Source organism: Argentina silus (genome assembly GCF_951799395.1).
Source record: "Argentina silus genome assembly, chromosome: 18".
Taxonomy (NCBI): domain Eukaryota; kingdom Metazoa; phylum Chordata; class Actinopteri; order Argentiniformes; family Argentinidae; genus Argentina; species Argentina silus.
In genome coordinates, this window is record NC_139672.1 from 13,036,672 (window position 1) to 13,056,659 (window position 19,988).

Below are 19,988 nucleotides of genomic sequence, written 5' to 3' on the forward strand. Positions count from 1 at the left end.
CTACCTGATCAGGACACTTGAAAAGTGTGTATCATCAGTGCAAGAGTGCTGTTCTGTACATTGATTGCTGAGACTACACTGTACTGCAGTAGGTATCAATGCTGTTCAGACTACACTGTTCAGACTACACTGTACTGTATTCTTATATTCTTGCTCAGAATCAAAAATATAACATTAATCTTTGTCATACACACAAGTATAACAAAAGACAAGACTGTAGATGATAGATAAAGATATGTTTATTGACACATATCCATCAGTGCGGCCTCCAATGCAATTAAACATGCAAGTCATCCAAGACAAAATAGAGTAGATCATAGTTCCAGTGCTTTTCTTTTTACTGAACAAAAATGTAAAAAACATTTTGAATTATTGAGGAGGTATTCATGATCTGTAATGTCTTTCTAATTATGTACACTGAGGGGGGTTTGCATTAATGGGACGTTACCATACTAATATAACTATAACTATCTTTAACGAGAAGAGCTTATGACACAGGTCTTTGCCTTCGTCAAGATACACCATCCAAAAACTGTCATGGGCTACTGTATTCTGGGAACTGTGTTGACACACTATTGCAATGTGTTCATAAAGAGGCTAACCGTACACTCAAACCAGAGAGAGATCAATTCTGATAAAACCACAGAGTGGCAGATTTAAAAAAGAAAGTGATGGAAGAGTTAAGATTTGTCTTGTTTTGGAGATAAACACAAACAGATATGGCAGTAAAATCGTTATCCAAAAAGTTAAGGCACTAGGTGGGCCAAATGCTACACCTGTTTAGTCTTCTACAAATAATTTACAATTCAAACAGTGCAGTTTTACATTTGTTAACTTAATGTTTTCCTTTTGAACCATTTATCTAGGAATCAATGTAAGGCAATACATTACAAAAAAGAAACAATACAAGAAAAAAGAAACAATATTACAGAGAACAATGTACCCAATGAACACAGAGAAAATCAATGAAGTTTTAGGTCTCCTATATGCCATTACAATGGAATTTCCTTATGGCTTGGAGCAATAACAATAATTATAATAATAATAAAAATAATAATGCATAGATTTAAATGATGATCTTGCATGCTCCTCACTCAATACTCAAAACATCTAATACTCAGTTCCCAAAACTCTGCCCCGACCCTGATAATTGACTGGCAGAGTCATAGGGATAGAAGCATAAAGGCCACCAGAGTCTGTCAGGTGAAGGCATCAAAGTCAATTTAGATGGAAACAGAGTTACGCTCGCAAGCTAGAGTAATTACAGAGTAATATCTGTTCCCAGACGGGGAGTTAAAAAAAAAAAGAAGAAAAAAAAAAACATTTCCGTTTCCCCGAGATGTACCCATTCACCGCAGAGTAAGCCAATCCCTGGACTACAGTACCTCCATGTTGACCATGTACATGCACGAGTCCCAGCAAAACCCCCATTCAACCATCCCTTTCCAACCATGACTGATATGGAATAATGTACCCACGGTATGAGCCTCTCTCCCCATTCAGGTCCAAAAGTTTGGAATAAGATGACCACGCCATCTTCTGGAAGAAACGAAGAGTTGCAAGAAGGTGGTGCCTAGATGGAGGTGTGGGTGGGTTGGGGGGAACAAAGGGAAGGGGGAAGGGGAATAACAGGCTTCTCAATGTCCCTGATGCCTTGTGTCAGCTATTTGTCCCAATTTCCAGCGCTGGTCAGATTGTTTCAATTGCCTTTTGTATAAAATAAGGGGATACTCCATTTTTTTTTAAGGGGGGGGGGGGGATACAAAGTCCAAATAGAATCCAATGGTTCAGATGGTTAGCTGGAAGAAAGAAGAGAAACAGGTGTCCAGTAAAAAGAATGCAAGACATGTATCACTTGGTTAGTACCCAGGGGTTAACATATGTAGTCATTGCATCTCATTTATGTCTCTGATAGTTTGTAGTTATGTTTGGTTGAGGAAATGCAAAGACCCATATGGGGGCCACCTGCTTAGGGGAAGGTTGCACAGCGGATAAGAGTTAGCCAACGAAACCAACAACACTTTAGTGTCCATTAGCCAAAGAGAGTCCCCAGGTCAATCCGAAAGAACCACAAAGAAGTCAACAGAGCAACAGTCACTACGGTTAGATACACCAACACAGTTATTAATAAATAGTTCAGGCCAAAATAGTACGAAAGTAGATCGTGAAATAGAACGTAAGTCTAAAAACAAAAGACTTTCTTCAGAAAATTTGGTCTGGAGGAGTTGTTGTCGTCAACAAGTGCTGGATGTTGTGTCTGCTGCTTGGAGGCTGGACTGCGCCCTGCTACAACACAGGAGACAAACAGCAGGTCACGTGACTGGGGCTACACCTCAGGCCACCAGGAGGGAGGAGCAGCTGGAGAACACCCCCGGTGCTTTTAAGATGCAAATCTTATACACACACACACCTCCACACACCCCCACACACTCTCCAAGAGGTGTTTAATGTGCATCTGGACCATACTTACTCTCCAACTGCCCGGAACAGAAGCCTCACAACTCCTGAGTGTTTTCCCATATCCCACTACAACGCCTCAAGCTAGTATAGACCTAGACAATGAGTTGTTGCTCACGCCTCCAGAGGACACAACAACTTGAACTTGTGCCTGTTTGAATACCTCAGAGATGCATCCTTCCTCCCTCCCTTCCTTGTAGTAAACCACTGATCCAATGTCCAAACAAGCTTCCCACTGTATCGCTTTCACCAACCAAGTCATTTCAGATCAGTGATTTCTTCAAATAAGGGAAGAAAGACCCAGTGGGACAGAGACAGAGAGTAGGAGGTTACCTTGGCTTGCCCGTGATGCTTTTGGGGTTCTTGCGGAAGGACTGGTTGGCTACGGAGCGGGTGGACATGGTGCGCGGCGACGCCCTCATGAAGGAGGAGGGCGGGGTCTTGGGGATCTTCTTGCCCAGGTGGCCGATCCATTTCTTCTGTTCGTCCTGGGTCAGCGCCAGCAGGAGCATGTCTCGGGCAGAGGTCACGTCGTAGTTTACTGCGGAGGGAAAAGGTTTGGACACAAAAGAAACCTTGAGAAAACAAACTCAGGAAATTCATATTCCCTGTGCAGGTTGAAAAAGTTCATCTCCCTTATATAATTTCTTTTAAATGTTTTTTTTTTAGTTTTTTTTTTTTTTTAAATCAATCACCCCTTACATCAGAGAAACAACTTTATTTCCACCTTAAAGCTTTTCCTTTATAATGTAATAAGTGAAATTATCTTTTTTTTTTATTTTTTTAATACATTTAGCATTTTCTTGTAACAAAAATGATTGAATGTGGGCTGTACCTTTGCATGGGGAGATGACCTCCTCCTTCTTGTCGAGGTGGTCCTTGTGGCACTTGACATGGCAGCGCCGGCACTCCAGCGCCGGAGGAGGCTTGAACACGTGCCACAGGGGCTTGGCGCACGCCTCGCAGTTGGAGGGGAAGTGGTAGAGCGTGGGAATGAACTCGTGGCCCTTGTGGGGCAGGCAGTTGGACTTGTCGCCCTGCGGGAGAGCCTCCATGTCCGCCTCCTTCCTGCACTCCCCCTCGTTGGCATACAGGATCTGATCAGGGGAACACAGAGGACACAATCAGAGGCTGGATATCCACAAGGCATCGCTAGGTCTTATAGACCCACATGGCCATGTTGTTATTCAGTTTTCCCCTGTAAAGCACATGGCATTGCATCTGTGTATGACATGTGCTATATAAATAGAGTTTGATTTGATAAGTAACACTGCAAATTCGTAAGACATTTCTCTCTGGAAAACAATGGTTATGTTTGCTTATTGACTTATGTTTTGGTAAAGCTGAGTTGGGATATAAACAGAGTGGACTTCAGCTCAGTCAGGAGGCTTCTACCTGGAATATCCTTGGAATCTCCTCCGTCTCTGCTCGGTACACGTCACCCTGGGTGACCGGACGCACGTGGAAAAGTTTGCTGCGTAGGACGACAAAGCCATTAGCGGCAGGGGGCCTTAGAGACACCACTACATGACAGTTGTATAACACCTGCCTGATAACTAAACAATGACCATGATGGCATACACGAAAACTCCTAGACTTGAAAAGGCACGGTGTCAAGTGTAACAAACGTATAAATTAATAAATGTTTATAAAAGACCATTTCTAACATCTACCCGGCAAGCGAGCTGCTCACGGGATACTTACTCGATATCTAGTACCATGGAGGGGTTGGACTGCTCCTTGTCCTGCTCATCATTGTAGAACAGAATCTTCTTGCTGCTCACCACCACATACTAGAGAAGGAGGGAATGGTGAGATAACGTGAGGATGAGGAAGACTCATACTGGCCCCTTGAGGAAGACCACACCGTCTGCAAAAACATGCATCGTGCCACTGGGAACCAATACAAGTTGGTGAATAAATCGAAGACCTTGTTCAAAATGTATTCAAAACACATAACGCCTGAAACTGCACAAGAGTGCAAGGTTGTCACTTTAACGGACTATTTGCCAGGCAAACTCCATCAAGCAGACCTAAGTATCGGAAATGATTTCAAATACTATTTCTACCTGCGTCCAGTAAATTGTACCACATTGTAAATTGTAAATATTTGGGAGCATTAGAGTATGTGAGTAATCATTTCCTCCAATGCATCGCTCCTCTTCACCTCGTTTACATATTTTTTTGTTCAAATTACAAATTGTTAGATAAGTATTCCAGGTGACTTACCTGCTTCTTCCAGCCGTACCGCTTGATGTTTGTACGATTAGGAATAGACAGCCATCCTTCCAACCTGGATTCTGCAGAGAGATGCAGGATGTGACGCAAGTTAAAAACCGAGCCTTAAATTGATGCTCTCCCCCAAACATGCAGTGATTCAATTCAAACAACTAGAGAGATAATAATAAAAAAAGAGGGGGAAAAAAAAGGAAAAAAGAAAAGAAAAAAATATGTCTTTTTGTTGTCTTTTCAAACAACAGAGCGCTTCTATGCCCAGGTCACACTTTAATATAACTGTTGTAAGTAAGTGTATGTGACAAGAGTTAAATCTGTCCCATGCTGTTAACTTCAAGCTCTGTAGATTTAGATCCCACACACAAGGGGACATTGAGGGACACATGAGCAGTATGAAAAATCATTAAAGCAGGATCAGGTTATTGTTCCAGCAAGTTAGATAGGCTGTAGGTCTACTAGGAAACTTCAATTCCATGGTGGAGGAGCTAATGTGCGCTGTTAAACAATTCTGTTGTGGAGAGCAATTCCCATTGGGATTTGTTCAGTCAATGAGTGACAGAAGGAACGTTCCATCCATCCTACATGGAGCTCATAGTGACTGTGTCCCAGTACCTCCAAGAAGACAGAGCCTGTGCTGTATATGGTTGGGAATATGCGTCCATTATGTTAGTGTTACCAACTCAATTTGAATAGCATGCTTTCTTTAGCACAACACAAGCTACGAAAAGAAGAAAACGGCTTCACTACCGGTGTGAGTGAGTCTCTTGGTTCTGAAAGGTGGTAAGCTACTTCTGATGTGATCATGCAAACCAAACATACAAACGGTGAGTGTTTGAAGCACAAGGGACAGGAAATCAAAAAGGGGCTTGTTGATGGTTTCCAGACACGTTTTGAAAGGTGCGCAGAGTGATGCGTTAGATCACACAGGGTGTAGTCTCTCCAGTCTCATTGTAACCTCTGAGGCAGTCACTTAGTCCCTATACTGTTATGGTTGCCTTCCTGCCACAAAATACATTTGTAGCAAAAAAATTATTGCATCTTAGAGTCTGCCATGGTAATTCATTAAGTAACTTTTAAGTCACAGTTGACAAATCTAAATATTTTACAGACCTTGCTGACCTAATGCGTCAATCATCAGGCATAGTGATTTGACACTCTCCAATTAAATAATTGTAATCTGGTAGAAGCATACAAGAAATGTAATCTTTTATCATCAACTGTATAAATATTGCATAGTTTAACTTGAAGAGTAAGTTATGCCACTATCAAAATCTGTTGTCCATTATGTTAAACTAATGTGGTTTCGCCGTCCAGGAGACTCGTCTGAATGTTGTCAAAAGGTCAGCGATTCCCCTTGCACAGCATTACATGAAAAACTCTAAACTTTAAAAACACTAAATCGAGTTACATCTGCTCATCACTCCAAATGGCTTCTTTCAAAAGTGTCATGTGAGAGCATACAATAGGGATACCTTTCTCATCCAAAAAACAACATAAAAACAAAAAAAAAAGAAGAAAAATAACTCCCCCAAAAAGGCAAAAGACACACAGTAGCACAGGCCGGGCATAATGGGGTTCCCAGACTCCGAGTTACTCACAGAGTGAAAAGAATAGGAGATACAAAGATAAGGAGAGCAAGGAGAACCAACTGGACATGGGGGGAATAAGAGATGAGAGAGGTGTTTAAACACAGACAGGCATTCAATGTACACCATATACCACCTGCCAAGTACCCAACACCAAATCATTCTTTCTGCTAAAACAAACTTTCCACTTAAGTGTTCCACACAAAGCCATTGAAAACAAACTAGGTGGCGCTCTCTAATGGAATGTATCAAAATGTATCTGTACAGTACAGTTTCCCTAAATGCTCAACCAGGTTACAAAAACAAGGAAGCCTGCAGAAATCAAAAGTCTAACACAAAGAGCGCTGCTCCCTTGTTTGTTCTTCTTGGTTTCCTGTGTGGCCGTTCTGAACAGCCTTCATTTGTATCCTTCTACACATTGACTGATGAGCCTCATATGAACAGTGAGAGTACTGGCTTTCATAAGGAGTCCTTCATCTTTCATCTTTTTGCATGAATACTCAAGACAACTCAATACTTTGGAAAACGGGTTCATGTTTGCACATCTACCTTGGCATTTCCAAAGAGGCAGTTCAAGTCTAGACCCTTGAACCAAGCAGATGGCTGAAATTATCACCTCACTTCTGAGAGCTCACACCCAAGGGTTCCACAATTGTCTGTCAGTTTCCAATGTTTAGAAGTGTTGGTGGAAAATTCCAAATGCCATCCGTCATTTTGACAGACGATTAACTGGTCCTGTCATGATTGACACTAAATTTTCATACCAGAGTCATCTCTGGTCCACATTATCAGGCTGGTATGCCTTCTTCATTCTAACTGATGCAGTGAAGCTAATTTATAGCTCGAGGCACGAATTTGCTCGCTCTTGTCGTAGAAATAGAGTTCATTCTATCATCTCAATGGATATCATAAGCTCTTGGGACTATACCCTCTCCTGTGAAATGGCATCCCTTTAGTTGTGGAGGGCGGGGGGGACGGAAGACCTTACCAGCGATGTTGCTGTCCGTCTCGTCTGTCTGGAGGCTGGTGACGCTGGAGTTATCCATGCGCAGCTGCATGTCGTTGACCTTCTCGCGGAGCTGCTCGATGTCGCTCTCCTTGCTGTCCAACTGCATCTGCAGCTCATTGCGGTACGTGCTCTCCTCCGACAGTTGCTGTTAAGGGAGGCAAGCGGCCAATCAGACTTTGGCAAAACAGAATCGGGGGCGTATGGCTCAGTGGAGCATCTACCTATTGTGTTCGGTAGATTATTTTAATTTCTGTTTTTTTGTTCATCTGTCCTATGATCATGTTCATATTTCTGTAAATATTCACAATATGGTAGCATTCTTCCTTACAGTCAATTACAAAAAGGACAGGACACTGCAAAAATGGTCTTCAGACTCGGATCAATGTCCAAAGACCTTTTTTGCAGTGTGTCTTAATTTCCCTCCACTGAATTCCAGGCTCAACACACCACCTGTAGTACGACTGAATTTCTTTGACTTGAGCACAACAATAACCACTAACTAACATTATTTCAACCAGGCCCCGTCTCATATCAATGTTCTTAGTGATTGGTGTCAGTCTAAACACTCACCGCCTGCGTCTCGCTCAGCTCCTTCTGGTACTTGATGGCCATGTGGTTGAACTTGTCCTTCTCCTGGTTGAGCTCTAGCTGCAGCTTGCGGTTCTCCTTCTCCTTCTTGCGCAGGTCGGCCGTGCTGCCCTTCTTCTTCTGGTCCAGCTTCATGTCCTTCCGGTTCATGATCTCTGCCAGCTTGTTCACCGCCTGGAGTAACACACACACACACAATAAAGCCTGACTTGATTCTCCATCTTTAAGGTCTAAATCAGAGTTGTTTTTGCATCGTTCGGTGATGTCATGAAAGGGGATTGATGTTTCACCTGAGTCTTGAGTGTGCGCTCTGTGCTGAGGACCTTCTCGTAGTTGGCCTTGATTGTGTTTGCAATCTCCTCTTTCTGGGAGGCATACTCTGCAGGGGAGAAAAGTACAACATGAAGACACAATTAAGTACTATAGGGGCTCAGAGCCCTTGATTCTCCCTATCCTTCATCTAGCAAGTGCGCAAACTAATGTGCAAACATTAGTGCAAGCATGGTTGGAAATTCCACCATATTGCCTACACCATTCATTTGTCAATTTTTTAACTCACTAATTGCCAAAGAATTCCAGAATACTCACCACCTAGAGTGCCAAGTGTTTTATGTGGTATTTACCTAGCAACAACACTTTGATTGGCTACAAAATGAAGCATCATCATTGATGCATTTTTGATGAATAAAGTCACCCTTACCTTCCTTCTGAGTGTTGAGCTTCTCGTCCAGATCACCCTTCTCCTTGCTGAGGTTCTCCACATCTTTGGTCAGGGTTTTGTTGGATTCCTCAAGCTGGAAGAAAAGGGGAGAAATATTCAGTGGTTTCCCCAAAGTTTCAGACACAAAACATACAGTTTGACAGTGGACACCGAGAGCACAGCAATACTTGTAGTGGGAAGTATATGTAAGCCTCTCTTCTACAAACAATGTCCATGAGAGGGTGACTACTACTAAAGCGCATTTAAAGTTAACGGCACAAAAATGTGCAATCTGTGATCTGACCGCTTTTTACCCAATTGTCGCATCCGGTTTATCAAAAATGTTATGTTACTTTGCGTGCGTTGGTGAAAAATAAGGAAAAAAATGGAGCCCAGACCAGTAATTTCTTCAGTAAAACAGTGAGGAATACATTGTTATGCAGTATGACGAGACAGACAGGTGGGGGAGTGGCCAGCGGTACTGACCCGTGTGATGGTGGCCTCCTTCTCACTGTTCTCCTGCTTGTGTCGGGACATGGACTTCTTGTTCTCCTGGCTGAGCTCAAAGTACTGCTCCTCCTGAAGCGCCCTCGCCAGCTGCTCCGACTCCGCCTTGGTCACCGTTAGATCTAGCTGGGCAGATAGGGAGTCCCTGCAACACACACACACACACACACACACACACACACACACACACACACACACACACACACACACACACACACACACACACACACACACACACACACACACACACAGGTTAAATGCAGTGTCAAAAATAACTGAGAATCTCAAAGATCAATTGTGTTTGCAGAGAAAGGGACCACCTCATATTGGGTGCAGTGTATGAAAGGAACCTTAAAATCTAAATACCACTATTGGGTCTGATATCGTAACAATAATACCAACTGTGTGTTTGTTACCTTTCGCTGTGCAGTTCCTGCACCTTCTTGTGAACATCCTGGATCTGCCGGTTCCTATCCTCAATCTCCTCCTTCAGCTCCTTGACCTGAGTTTTGTAAAGCGTCTGAGGGGAAAGACAGGACAGGTGTCCTCTGTTAGCCAGTGACGCTTACACTGATGCACAGATACAGGTCAGGAGGGGAAGTAGCGCGTCCTACTTACTGAGAAATACTGTTCGGCCTCAAGCTGGTCCTGAAGTTCCCTCATCTGTCCCTCGTTGCCTCTGTATTGCCTGGAGAAAACGCACACACACACAGCAGCATGTATCAGATGTTTTAGAGGTATTACGGGAAACATCCAAATCAAATGTTGTTGATGGGGACATTCAGGCTGAGTGATAGTGTATTTACAGGGCTGTAGTTTACTAGAGAACACCACCACTCTCTGCAGAGCTACACAGGCGGATTAACGGTGGGGTGGGAGGAGTTGGACCCAGGGTAAGCCTTAATCCTGTGGTGTAAACATTGTCGGAGAACGGCTTTGGCACAGTCACCCTCTAAGCTGGAATAATAGCCTATTTTAACAGAATAACTTGCAATTGTAGGGCCATTTAGGCTTTGACTCCCAAAGCGTATTAGCGGCAAGTAGAAGGAAAGAAACTAGTGCTGTAGATTTGCGGTTCGTAGTGAATTGAATGAAGTGGGCTCAGTGTGGTGGTCAGGGGCTGTTCATATGGACGTGCGGCATAAGCATTGTGACAGTCTACTTAGCCTCTCACTCAGGGTTAGAGGTAGAAGTCGTTTCTAACCACTGATCAGCAACCATATACAGGTTTCCACAGTGGTGCCAGTGAGTGGTGAGGCTAACTAGCGGCTAGCCGGTGCTAAAGGCGCTGTGCCTCAAGCCTAGTGAACAAGCCTGTTTAAATTCACACAGCTGGGTCTTCATATCCCGCCCCATAGTATGACCTCCAGTTTGTTTACAAACTATAGCTATAAAGGACACATTAGCAACGTGTCAAATAGCCTCCGGTTACCCAACAGGTTCGGGTCACTCTGAAGTGAAGTGCTAAAAAGGACTATTTAAATTGATTTGATTGTGCAGTCACAGCTAGCTTTACATTTGGAATACGCTAGCCACTCACCGCGTTTGCTAGCCAACTAAAGCACCTGGGTTGTTAAGAAAAACCCGCCCTTGATGATAATCGTGGCCAAAGCCCTGTACGGCCTGAAGAGGACCGGGGGGGGATGGAGGAGGCTCAACATTTTAGGCACCGAAAAGGCCCGGAGTAAGTGCTGTCGAAGCGGCTGACTGGAAAAGCGATTGGCCTTGGGCACGCACAACATTGGCAAAGCTGTGGGAAATGGGGCTACTGTGTGAGTGCAAAATGGTGGGGGCGGGTGGGTTCTCACTTTGTCAGCTGTGCCAGCTGGAACTCGATAGAGCGCTTGCTCTCCAGCGCCGTGTTGACCTCCTGCTTCAGCTGCTTCTCCGAGCCCCTCAGACGATCGGCCTCCTGCGAGCGGCTCTTCAGCTCGTTCTGGGCCAGGAGACGCTTGCTGGACTCCTGCTCCAGCTGCATCCGCAGAGCCTTCACCTGAGAGAGAGAGGGAGGGAGGAACCGGAGTGGTCAGAACACAAATACGTAGTCCACTGTCTTGTCTCGTAACCTATATGCATCACACCGGGAGGTTGTGTCTTTGGTCCAAAAGGTTATCTATGACCAGGAAAGCACCCTTAAATGTGATGATTTGGGTTAGTAGCCCAGATAGCCGGTGTTGAGTCCATGAACGAGTAACCAAAAGAATGCAACGGTGTCCACCACAAAGGTCGGGGGTGGCGGCGTGGTGCTGTTCTCACCTCGTCCTCCAGCCTCTCCTTCTGCTTCATCAGCTGCTCCATCTTCTGCACTGACTGCTTGAGGTCAAACTCCAGCATGGAGCACTGCTTCTCCACCTCCACCACACGGCTCTCCGCTCGCATCCTCGCCCCACCCTCCTCTGACACCTTCTGCTGCACCGCTGGAATGACAGAGAGAGAGAGAGAGAGAGAGAGAGATTGATGACTTGATTTAAATGTCTTACAGCTTGCACGGTTAGTACAAACGGTACATCTTTTAATATATGTACATAAAGTAGCAAATATCAACAAAGGAAGAATCAACACCCACATATGTATACCTATATGCCAGCGCTATGCACAGACACTGAACATAGACAAATACATTGTAAGTGCCTTATTCCACTCATACAACTCAAGAGTTTGTTTCCCCTTAAACGGAGCTGTGGACTAAAGTGCTTTCTATGAAGAATCTCCATTGATGCTTTATTGTCCAAGAGTAGGCTTAACCTAGGTCCAGAAAACCTTCCATCAATGTATTTGTAATAAAACAATGTTATCCAGTTATTCTGAATTCATAACTGGAAGAGCTATTGCACAAATGGTTGGAGTTGCATAAATTCCTCCTATCCTGTGTGAGAGAGAGAGAGACTGTGTGTGTGTGTGTGAACAGCGGTGGGTTGGGGCATGCTCTGACACGGGGGAGTCAGGCATACATACCATGCATGGCGGCTGACTTGGCCTCCTCAATGGACTCGTATTTGTCGGTGAGCTGGGCCCGCGTCACCCGGTGCTCCGTATGCTCCTGGTCCAGGCGCTGCTGCAGCGTCTTCAGCTTGTAGTTCAGGTCAATCTCCAGGTTGTTCTTCTCCTGTGGGAAGGGAGGGGAGGGGACAGGGTGAGCCTCAGGACCAGCAACAGGCCAACCAAAATAGCAACTAGATATAGGCCAAATCTCAAATGCCTTTCCTTGCTTCCTCTATCCTCACCGTCTCCGCAAAACTCATTGGAGGAGATGGCCCGAGGCTCCACCCCTCGGACCTTCTCCAATTGGTTTTGAGAAGGAAGAGAGGACACAAGGAAATGAGGAAACTAGACTTCCATCCTCCCTTCCTTGAAGTAATAGCTGATGGAACACGACTGGGATTGGTTAAAGGAACCTTACCACTGCATTGGAATACCAATCAAGGTGTGAGAGAGATTATGGGAGTTCTTCAAGGAAAAGAGGAAGGAAGAATGCATTTTGACAGGGCCATAGCTTTGGCTATGAAAAAGAGGTAGAGCACAAACATTTAGGCCTAACTTCTAACAACTGTTGACATTAACTGTATGACCTTCTCCAAGTTGTTGCTTCTCTCCTGGGCCTGCTTGCGATCGGCCTCCACTTTCGACAGGCTGAACTTCAAGTTCTTGTTGTCCTCTTGCAGCCCCGTCATCCGTGCTGAGGCACAAATACACAGAAGAAGAATGTTATAACAGTGAATCTGTAGGAAGCTTGAGGGTACTTTATCACTAACCCCATGTTGTCACTGTGCATAGCCATTAGTTTAGGAAAACTAGTCACTTTCAAGCAAAAGAAAATGCAAAAGGGGGTACGCTGCCTTGGGGTGCAATGTTTTAAGGAGTGACAAAGGTGCTCTTTGGTCATGGGGTTTCAGCAATAGAACAAAACAAGGACGCTGAGGCACTCTTCTGTAAGAAGAGTCAGCTCCGTTTTTATCTGTTCAAATGAATGTACCGCATCAAGGCTGCCTTTGTTGTTCTGGTCTATTTCAGGTTAATTCTGAATTATATCCACCAAATAGCCTTCTCCTTCTCCCCCCTCCTATCCCTAAGAAGTCCGATCAAAGTGCTTTGCTACAGATAAAAGATGGCTGGTTGACAGATTAATCTGATGTTGATGAGAGTGCTTTGGGCGTCGTCAGCGCCTGGGCACGTTCGATATGACCGGGTGAATGATGGATGGTAATGTTTGTAACTCCCAGCAACTGTCCCTTACATTGCTTGGAAGAGAGTCAGACTATTGCCCTCAACTCAACATGTTCAATGTACTGAGTTTGAAGGGAGATTGGAAAGAAAAAAGTGATTATTGATAGGTAATAATAGAACTTAATGGTCAACCCGCCACTTTTTTGGTAAAACAGCTGAGGGATGGGGCTGGAGGAAGGTAACCATTTAGTTATCATGTTTTGAAGCAATACAGTGTTTATCAGTGCTGCTTGAAAGTTTGTGAACCCTACAGGAATTATCATAATTTGTGTATAGAATATTAAAATTAACTTATAAAATCTTTATCTAAACCCCAATTCGTAATAGATATTCCAAATAAAGGACACAAAAAAAAATAAAAAATCATTGTTTTTTGTGTGAAATAAACCATTCATTAAATACTCAGATTTCATGTGTGCAAAAAGATGTGAATCTCTTCAGTCAATAGCTTGTGGCACTTCCATTAGCAGCAATAAGTTGGAGTAAACGTCTCGTATAGCCACTAATCAGTCTCTGACATCTGTTGAGGGATTTTTGCCCACTCCTCCTTACAGAACTCAGCCAATTGAGTGAGGTTTGAGGCGTGGTGTGTCTGGCATGAACTGCCCGCTTCAGGTCCTGCCACAGCATCTCGATTGGATTTAGGTCAGAACTTTGACTTGGCCTATCCAAAACACAAATCTTATTTCTCCTGAGCCATTCTTTGGTAGATATGCTTAAATGCTTTTCAGCCCAGATTTAGCTCCTTGACTGATGGCTTGACGTTCTGTTCAAGAATCTCCTGGTATACCTCAGAATTCATGGTTCCCTTAATTATGAGGAGTTGTACAGGTCCAAAGGAGGAAAGACAGCCCCAGATCTTGACATTCCCAACACTATGCTTTACTGTTGGGATAAGGTTCTTTTGGGTTTTCACCAAACTTAGTGGTTTTGATTGTGACCAAAAAGGTGAATTTTGGACTCATCTGTCCAGAGAACAAACTTCCAGAAACCTTCAGGCTTGTCCAGGTGGTCTCTGGCAAAGTTAAGACGAGCAGTTTGTTTTGTTTTTGACAGCTGAGGCTTCTTCCTAGCAACACTCCCATGAATGCCATTTCAATTCAGAATTCTTCTGATTGTTGAAGCATGCACAGTTACCTGAGATGCAGCAAGGGAGGTCTGCAAATCTCTAGATGTTATGTTTGGGTTGGCTTTTACCTGATTTATTATTTTTCTTCTCGCTCTTGGGGATATTTTGGAAGGGCGTCCACTTCTACGCTGAATTACTGTCATGTTAAATGCTCTCCCATTTTGAATTTGCCTCATAGTGGACTGATGAGCTCAAATCTTGTTGAGATGATTTTATAGCCTTCCCCAGATTGATGTGCTCTCGCTACCCTGTCTCCTTTCCTCTCGGCATGGTGTTTTGCATTCATCTGTATGAGTAACACAAAACTGAACAGGTTTCTTCTCTATTTATCAGAGTCCCGCCTAAACTCTCTCCTTTGATTGGTTCATTTGGTACCCAATTATTTACCTACCTGATTCTACTTACCTACTTGATTTAACCAATGGAACTTGGGGTTCACTTATTTTTGCACCTGCACTAATTTCTTTATAATTTAGTTTTTGTACTACACGCATGATTTCCTCTAAACCAACATATGTAATTGGTAAATATAAACCTGTTGAATAAAGATTTCATGGTAAAAACTAAAAACAAGAATCTCATTATCCACAATTCAACACACTCACCGAGCACTATACTAATACTGGGTAGGGCCTCCCTTTGCTCTCAAAACAGCCTCAACTCTTCATGGCATTGAATCCATAAGATGTTGGAAACATTCCTTTGAGATTCTGGTCCATGATGACATGGACACAATTCCTACAGATTTTTCAGGCGCACTTTCAAGCTGTGAATGATGGAGGCTACTGTGTTCTTGGGGACCTTCAATACTGCAGAAATGTTTTTGTACTTTTCCCCAGATCTGTGCCTCAGCACAATCCTGTCTCTGAGGTCTACAGACAATGGTCTACAGACAATGGCCTGGTTTTTGCTCTGACATGCACTGTCAACTGTGGGACCTGATATGGACAGGTGTGTGCCGTTCCAAATCATGTCCAATCAATTGGATTTACCACAGGTGGACTCCAATCAAGTTGTAGAAACATCTCAAGGATGATCAATGGAAACAGTATGCACCGGAGCTCAATTTCGAATGTCATAGCAAAGGGTCTGAATACTTATGTAAATGTGATGTCAGTTTTTTTTTTCTTTCAAACATTTCTAAAAACCTGTTTTCGCTTTGTCATTATGCGGTATTGTGTGTAGATTGGTGACGAAAAAAATGAATTGAATCCATTTTAGAATAAGGCTGTAACATCACAAAATGTGGAAAAAAAGTTAAGGGGTAAGAATACTTTTCGAATGCACCGATATATACACACACACTGGCCACTTTATTAGGTACACCTGTTCAACTGCTAGTTAACGCAAATATCTAAATCAGCCAATCACATGGCAGCAACTCAATGGATTTAGGCATGTAGACAGTCAAGACGACCTGCTGAAGTTCAAACCGAGCATCAGAATGGGGAAGAAGGGTGATTTAAGTGACTTTGAACATGGCATGGTTGTTGGTGCCAGACGGGCCGGTCTGAGTATTTCAGAAACTGCTGATCTATTGTGATTCACGCACAACCATCTCTAGGGTTTACAGAGAATGGTCCGAAAAAGAGAAAATATCCAGTGAGCGGCAGTTCTCTGGGCGAAAATGCCTTGTTGATGCCAGAGGAAAATGGCCAGACTGGTTTGAGATGATAAAAAGGCAACAGTAACTGAAATAACCACTCGTTATAACCACTCGTTACAACCAACCCTCCTGTCAGCTAAGAACAGGAAACTGAGGCTACAATTCGCACAGGCTCACCAAAATTGGACAATAGAAGATTGGAAAAACGTTGCCTGGTCTGACGAGTCTCGATTTCTGCTGCGACATTCAGATGGTAGGGTCAGAATTTGGATAACACGCCATGTCACAAAGCTCACATCATCTCAAACTGGTTTCTTGAACATGACAATGAGTTCACCGTACTCCAATGGCCTCCACAGTCACCAGATCTCAATCCAATAGAGCACATTTGGGATGTGGTGGAACGGGAGATTTGCATCATGGATGTGCAGCCGACATTTCTGCAACAACTGCGTGATGCTATCATGTCAATATGGACCAAAATCTCTGAGGAATGTTTCCAGCACCTTGTTGAATCTATGGCACAAAGAATTAAGGCAGTTCTGAAGGCAAAAGGGGGTCCAACCCGGTACTAGCAAGGTGTACCGCCGATGAGTGAGTGTGTGCTTCATAACAGGGTGCATCAGGTAAAGGCCATTTCAATGCATCTCCAGATCAACACAAAGGCATAACCACCATTAGCTTCAATAACTAATGCAGTCTTTTGGGGGGCCTGCTCCTCCCCGGTCCAGAGGACACTTTACCTTGCAGCTCGCGGATCTCCTCGGAGCCCTGGCTGCAATTCCTCCTCTCAGAGTCCAGCGTGCTCTGCAGCTGCAGCAGCTCCTTCTCCAGCTGGGCCTTGCCTCCGTCCGCTGCCCGCGACCTCTCCTGCATCTCCCGGTTCACGCCCTCCAGCTGGCTCATGGACTTGGCCATCTCCGTGTGGCTCTTCCTCAGCCGCGCCGCCGTGTCTGACTCGGCCCGCAGCAAGTCGTTGGCCTCCTCCAGCTAGGGGAGGTTAAGGTCGACATTAGGTGTGGCACCCGCTGGTCTAGTGGCCCTGCACATGTACGCCATCTCCCAGAGTCCCAGCTCTGCCACCTTCTACTCTCGTCTGTTTCCCTGTCTACGTTTCCTATTGTCTCAATAAATACCAAATAAAAAGCTAAAAAGAGTGGAATTCCACTCTCCTTATCTTACACCCCCCCCCCCACACACAATTAATCTGTTCCCCTGAATTGCTCACACATAAAAATGTGACTAAAATGTACTGAAAAAAATCAATGGACTTGGTTGTGTTCAGTGGGTACTGTATGACCTTTTGAAAACACAACCTTTTGGAACAAAAAGGAAGAACGACCTGAATTTGTCCAAACAGAATGCTCATTAGTGGTTTCAATTTCAAATGATTCTCTGTTCTCCAGCCTACGGAATACAACCCAACTTCTCCAAACACTGTGCTGCCCTCTCCTTGACCTGTCTCTTTCACGCATCCTAATACACAATCTACCCCCCCCCCCCCCCATGCCACTATCTTTCACCCCCTGCCCTACTGAGCCAATACAGACCACAAGTGTGTGTGTGCGCGCGTCAGTGTGTGTGTGTTGTGCACACGTGTGTGTATGTGCGCATGCGTAGGTGTGTGTGTACTGTACATGTGTAAGTGGTGTGTAGGTATGCATGTTGTGTGCGCATGTGTACAATCACACGTGTGTGTGTGTATATAAACATGTCTGCGCATGCAGGTGTGTGTGTGGCTGGCATACCTGATTCTGCAGCTGGACGATCTTGTCGTTGGAGGCCTGAGAGTTTTGGCTGATTTTCCTCATGTCCTCCAGCTGCTCCTTCAGAGTGGACACTGACAAATACAGGAGGAGATCAAGTCAAACTCCCCATACCACATCACACAACAAACCAAAACTACACACATCCGTTAGCATTGGAGATTCACCACAGAGCATGTTAAATACTCTGTTTATGCACATGGTATTCTAACCACTTAATGCGTGTGAATCCACTTAGTGCTATCCTGAGGTCCAGGTGAATGGCCAGTCTTAGAGGGCTTGTATGCCAGCAGGGGACCCCAGGCAACCAGGTCATGCTGCAACCAGGTCATCGCACAGGACTAATCTCATTGGGACAGATCCAGTAACACAAGGAGGACGGGTGCCAATTCATTCATCCATTAGTCCTTGAAACAACCGACTACATGATGGCATTTTAGTATGTGAAATGACATGATCTAATCTATTGATTCGGATGTAGGTTACTACGTCTGACAAGAACTCAATATGACACCACCGTGACCTATGGCGAACCAAGTGGAAGAGCATTACTCCACACCCACTGCAATTCATGGTTTAGAAAGAGTGAGGCAAGAAATTGAATGAGACTCCCAGTGAGGAGGAAATCCTTACCAAACTCGGTAAAACACACACGTTAAATACGGGGGTCTTTGATGCGTGTTTGATTTTAGCTAGGAGTTGGTCACTTTCGGAGTCTCTGACCAGCTCAAGCTCAAATCGTTGACCGTGTTTATGACATGACCTTTGACCCCAGGTCGGCTCCTTACCCTCGTTCTCGAGGTTGCGTCTCTTCTCGGCCTCCTGGTCGGCCTTTCTTTGGTAATCAGTGGAGCGGTGCTGGATCATCATCTTGTCCTTCTCCAGCAGGGACACGCTGGCCTCCACGCTCTTCCTCAAGTTGGCCTGGGAGGACAGAGAGGCCAGGAGGTCAGTGATGAGATTCCACTCCCCGCACACACAGTAAAGCAGTTTAAGCCCCTGGTAAAGGACTGAGCCACTGAAGAAGCACTGCATAAATCCAATCCATTATGATCTTTTTGCGATTAAAGGGACAGTTCACCTAAAATACCTTGGCTGTGGTCACCAAGACAGTTTTGGGATAATTACTTACTGACATGCTTGACAGGCAATTTTGATGATGTGATGTAGGTAGGTCAGGATGCCCTGTATAATGCGTTTGTGTGACATGTGCGCTGGTTACGCGCTGTAGAACACAGATTGTTCTCACCTCATCATCCAGCTCTTTCATGATCTTGTCCAGCTTGGTGTTGGAAGTCCTGGGGAGAACATGTGGACTTTAAACTCGCATTTCAGCCTGTTTAGTATTCAAGGTCAATTGCTTTGTTCTAATGAAAACACTTTTTTAACAAAAACCATCATGCCTTCAACAACTGACTGACTCAATGACTGACTCTGTGGCTGACTGACTGACTGCCCTCCATACCTGCACTTCTGCTCCATCTCATCCTTCAGCTGCATCTCACTGTGCAGCTGCTCCTCCAGCTGGTATACCCTCTTCTGCAGGTTCTCCAGCTGACCACAAACAATGTACACATTCAAGACCGCAAGATACAGGGACCAAAAAGATACTGTACATCATACACTCTAACGCAGCGTAGCCTCTTCCAGATTGACTTGTGGTTTCCCATCACCCAGTACTCACATGGCTCTTGTCCTCCTTTGTGGAACTGCTGCGCTTGTCACTGGTCTTGGTGCTCGGGCTACGGGTGAACCTGCGCCAGACCACACAGCAGCTTTATCAGATTCATCAAATAGACATGTCTCGGACCACAACTCACTGGCCTAATGTTTTTAAGTTCACCACATCCTACTAGCACATAGTCGATTTAGAAGTAAAGAACGGACAACGGTGTGCATGGTTAACATCGCTTAGAGTGTTTATACTGTTCCAGATAGCAGCAGCAAATACAGCCATTCCACAATCACACTAAGACAACAGTGTTGAGGGTTCTACTGATTGCTGTAGTGGGTCAAACCTGTGTTGACTGTGGTAGGCGAAGCCTAACTAAGTTGACTGGAGTAGGTACAGTAGAATTCTATAGACTGTAGTTCGCCCCAATCACAAGTCAATCCGTAGCACTTGTGGACATGGAAACCTGGACAGGTGTCAAAGGTGGAGATGTATACTTCCAAGAAAGG

The 19,988-nt window shown here is 44.5% G+C and overlaps 1 protein-coding gene across 2 annotated transcripts in view; it reads right to left on the reverse strand.

Moving 5' to 3' along the window:
• Nucleotides 1–221: 221 nt before the first annotated feature.
• The window catches only part of rock1 (Rho-associated, coiled-coil containing protein kinase 1), a 40,548-nt gene continuing 20,781 nt past the window's right edge, over nt 222–19,988 (reverse strand). The window contains exons 11-33 of one of the 2 annotated variants that reach the window (XM_083690077.1): nt 19,492–19,561; nt 19,273–19,361; nt 19,057–19,105; nt 18,596–18,731; nt 17,790–17,881; nt 16,785–17,031; nt 12,652–12,758; nt 12,038–12,188; nt 11,339–11,499; nt 10,891–11,075; nt 9,701–9,770; nt 9,499–9,602; nt 9,062–9,227; nt 8,576–8,669; nt 8,166–8,254; nt 7,858–8,049; nt 7,267–7,432; nt 4,687–4,757; nt 4,162–4,250; nt 3,853–3,931; nt 3,293–3,554; nt 2,791–2,998; nt 222–1,799 (exon numbers count right to left, since the gene is read on the reverse strand). In XM_083690077.1, coding sequence (XP_083546203.1) covers nt 1,796–1,799; nt 2,791–2,998; nt 3,293–3,554; nt 3,853–3,931; nt 4,162–4,250; nt 4,687–4,757; nt 7,267–7,432; nt 7,858–8,049; nt 8,166–8,254; nt 8,576–8,669; nt 9,062–9,227; nt 9,499–9,602; nt 9,701–9,770; nt 10,891–11,075; nt 11,339–11,499; nt 12,038–12,188; nt 12,652–12,758; nt 16,785–17,031; nt 17,790–17,881; nt 18,596–18,731; nt 19,057–19,105; nt 19,273–19,361; nt 19,492–19,561 — 2,881 coding nt within the window. In that variant the 3' untranslated portion in view covers nt 222–1,795. Of the gene's footprint in view, nt 2,287–2,790; nt 2,999–3,292; nt 3,555–3,852; nt 3,932–4,161; nt 4,251–4,686; nt 4,758–7,266; nt 7,433–7,857; nt 8,050–8,165; nt 8,255–8,575; nt 8,670–9,061; nt 9,228–9,498; nt 9,603–9,700; nt 9,771–10,890; nt 11,076–11,338; nt 11,500–12,037; nt 12,189–12,651; nt 12,759–16,784; nt 17,032–17,789; nt 17,882–18,595; nt 18,732–19,056; nt 19,106–19,272; nt 19,362–19,491; nt 19,562–19,988 lie in introns of both variants that reach the window. The other variant, XM_083690076.1, reaches the window with a different exon arrangement.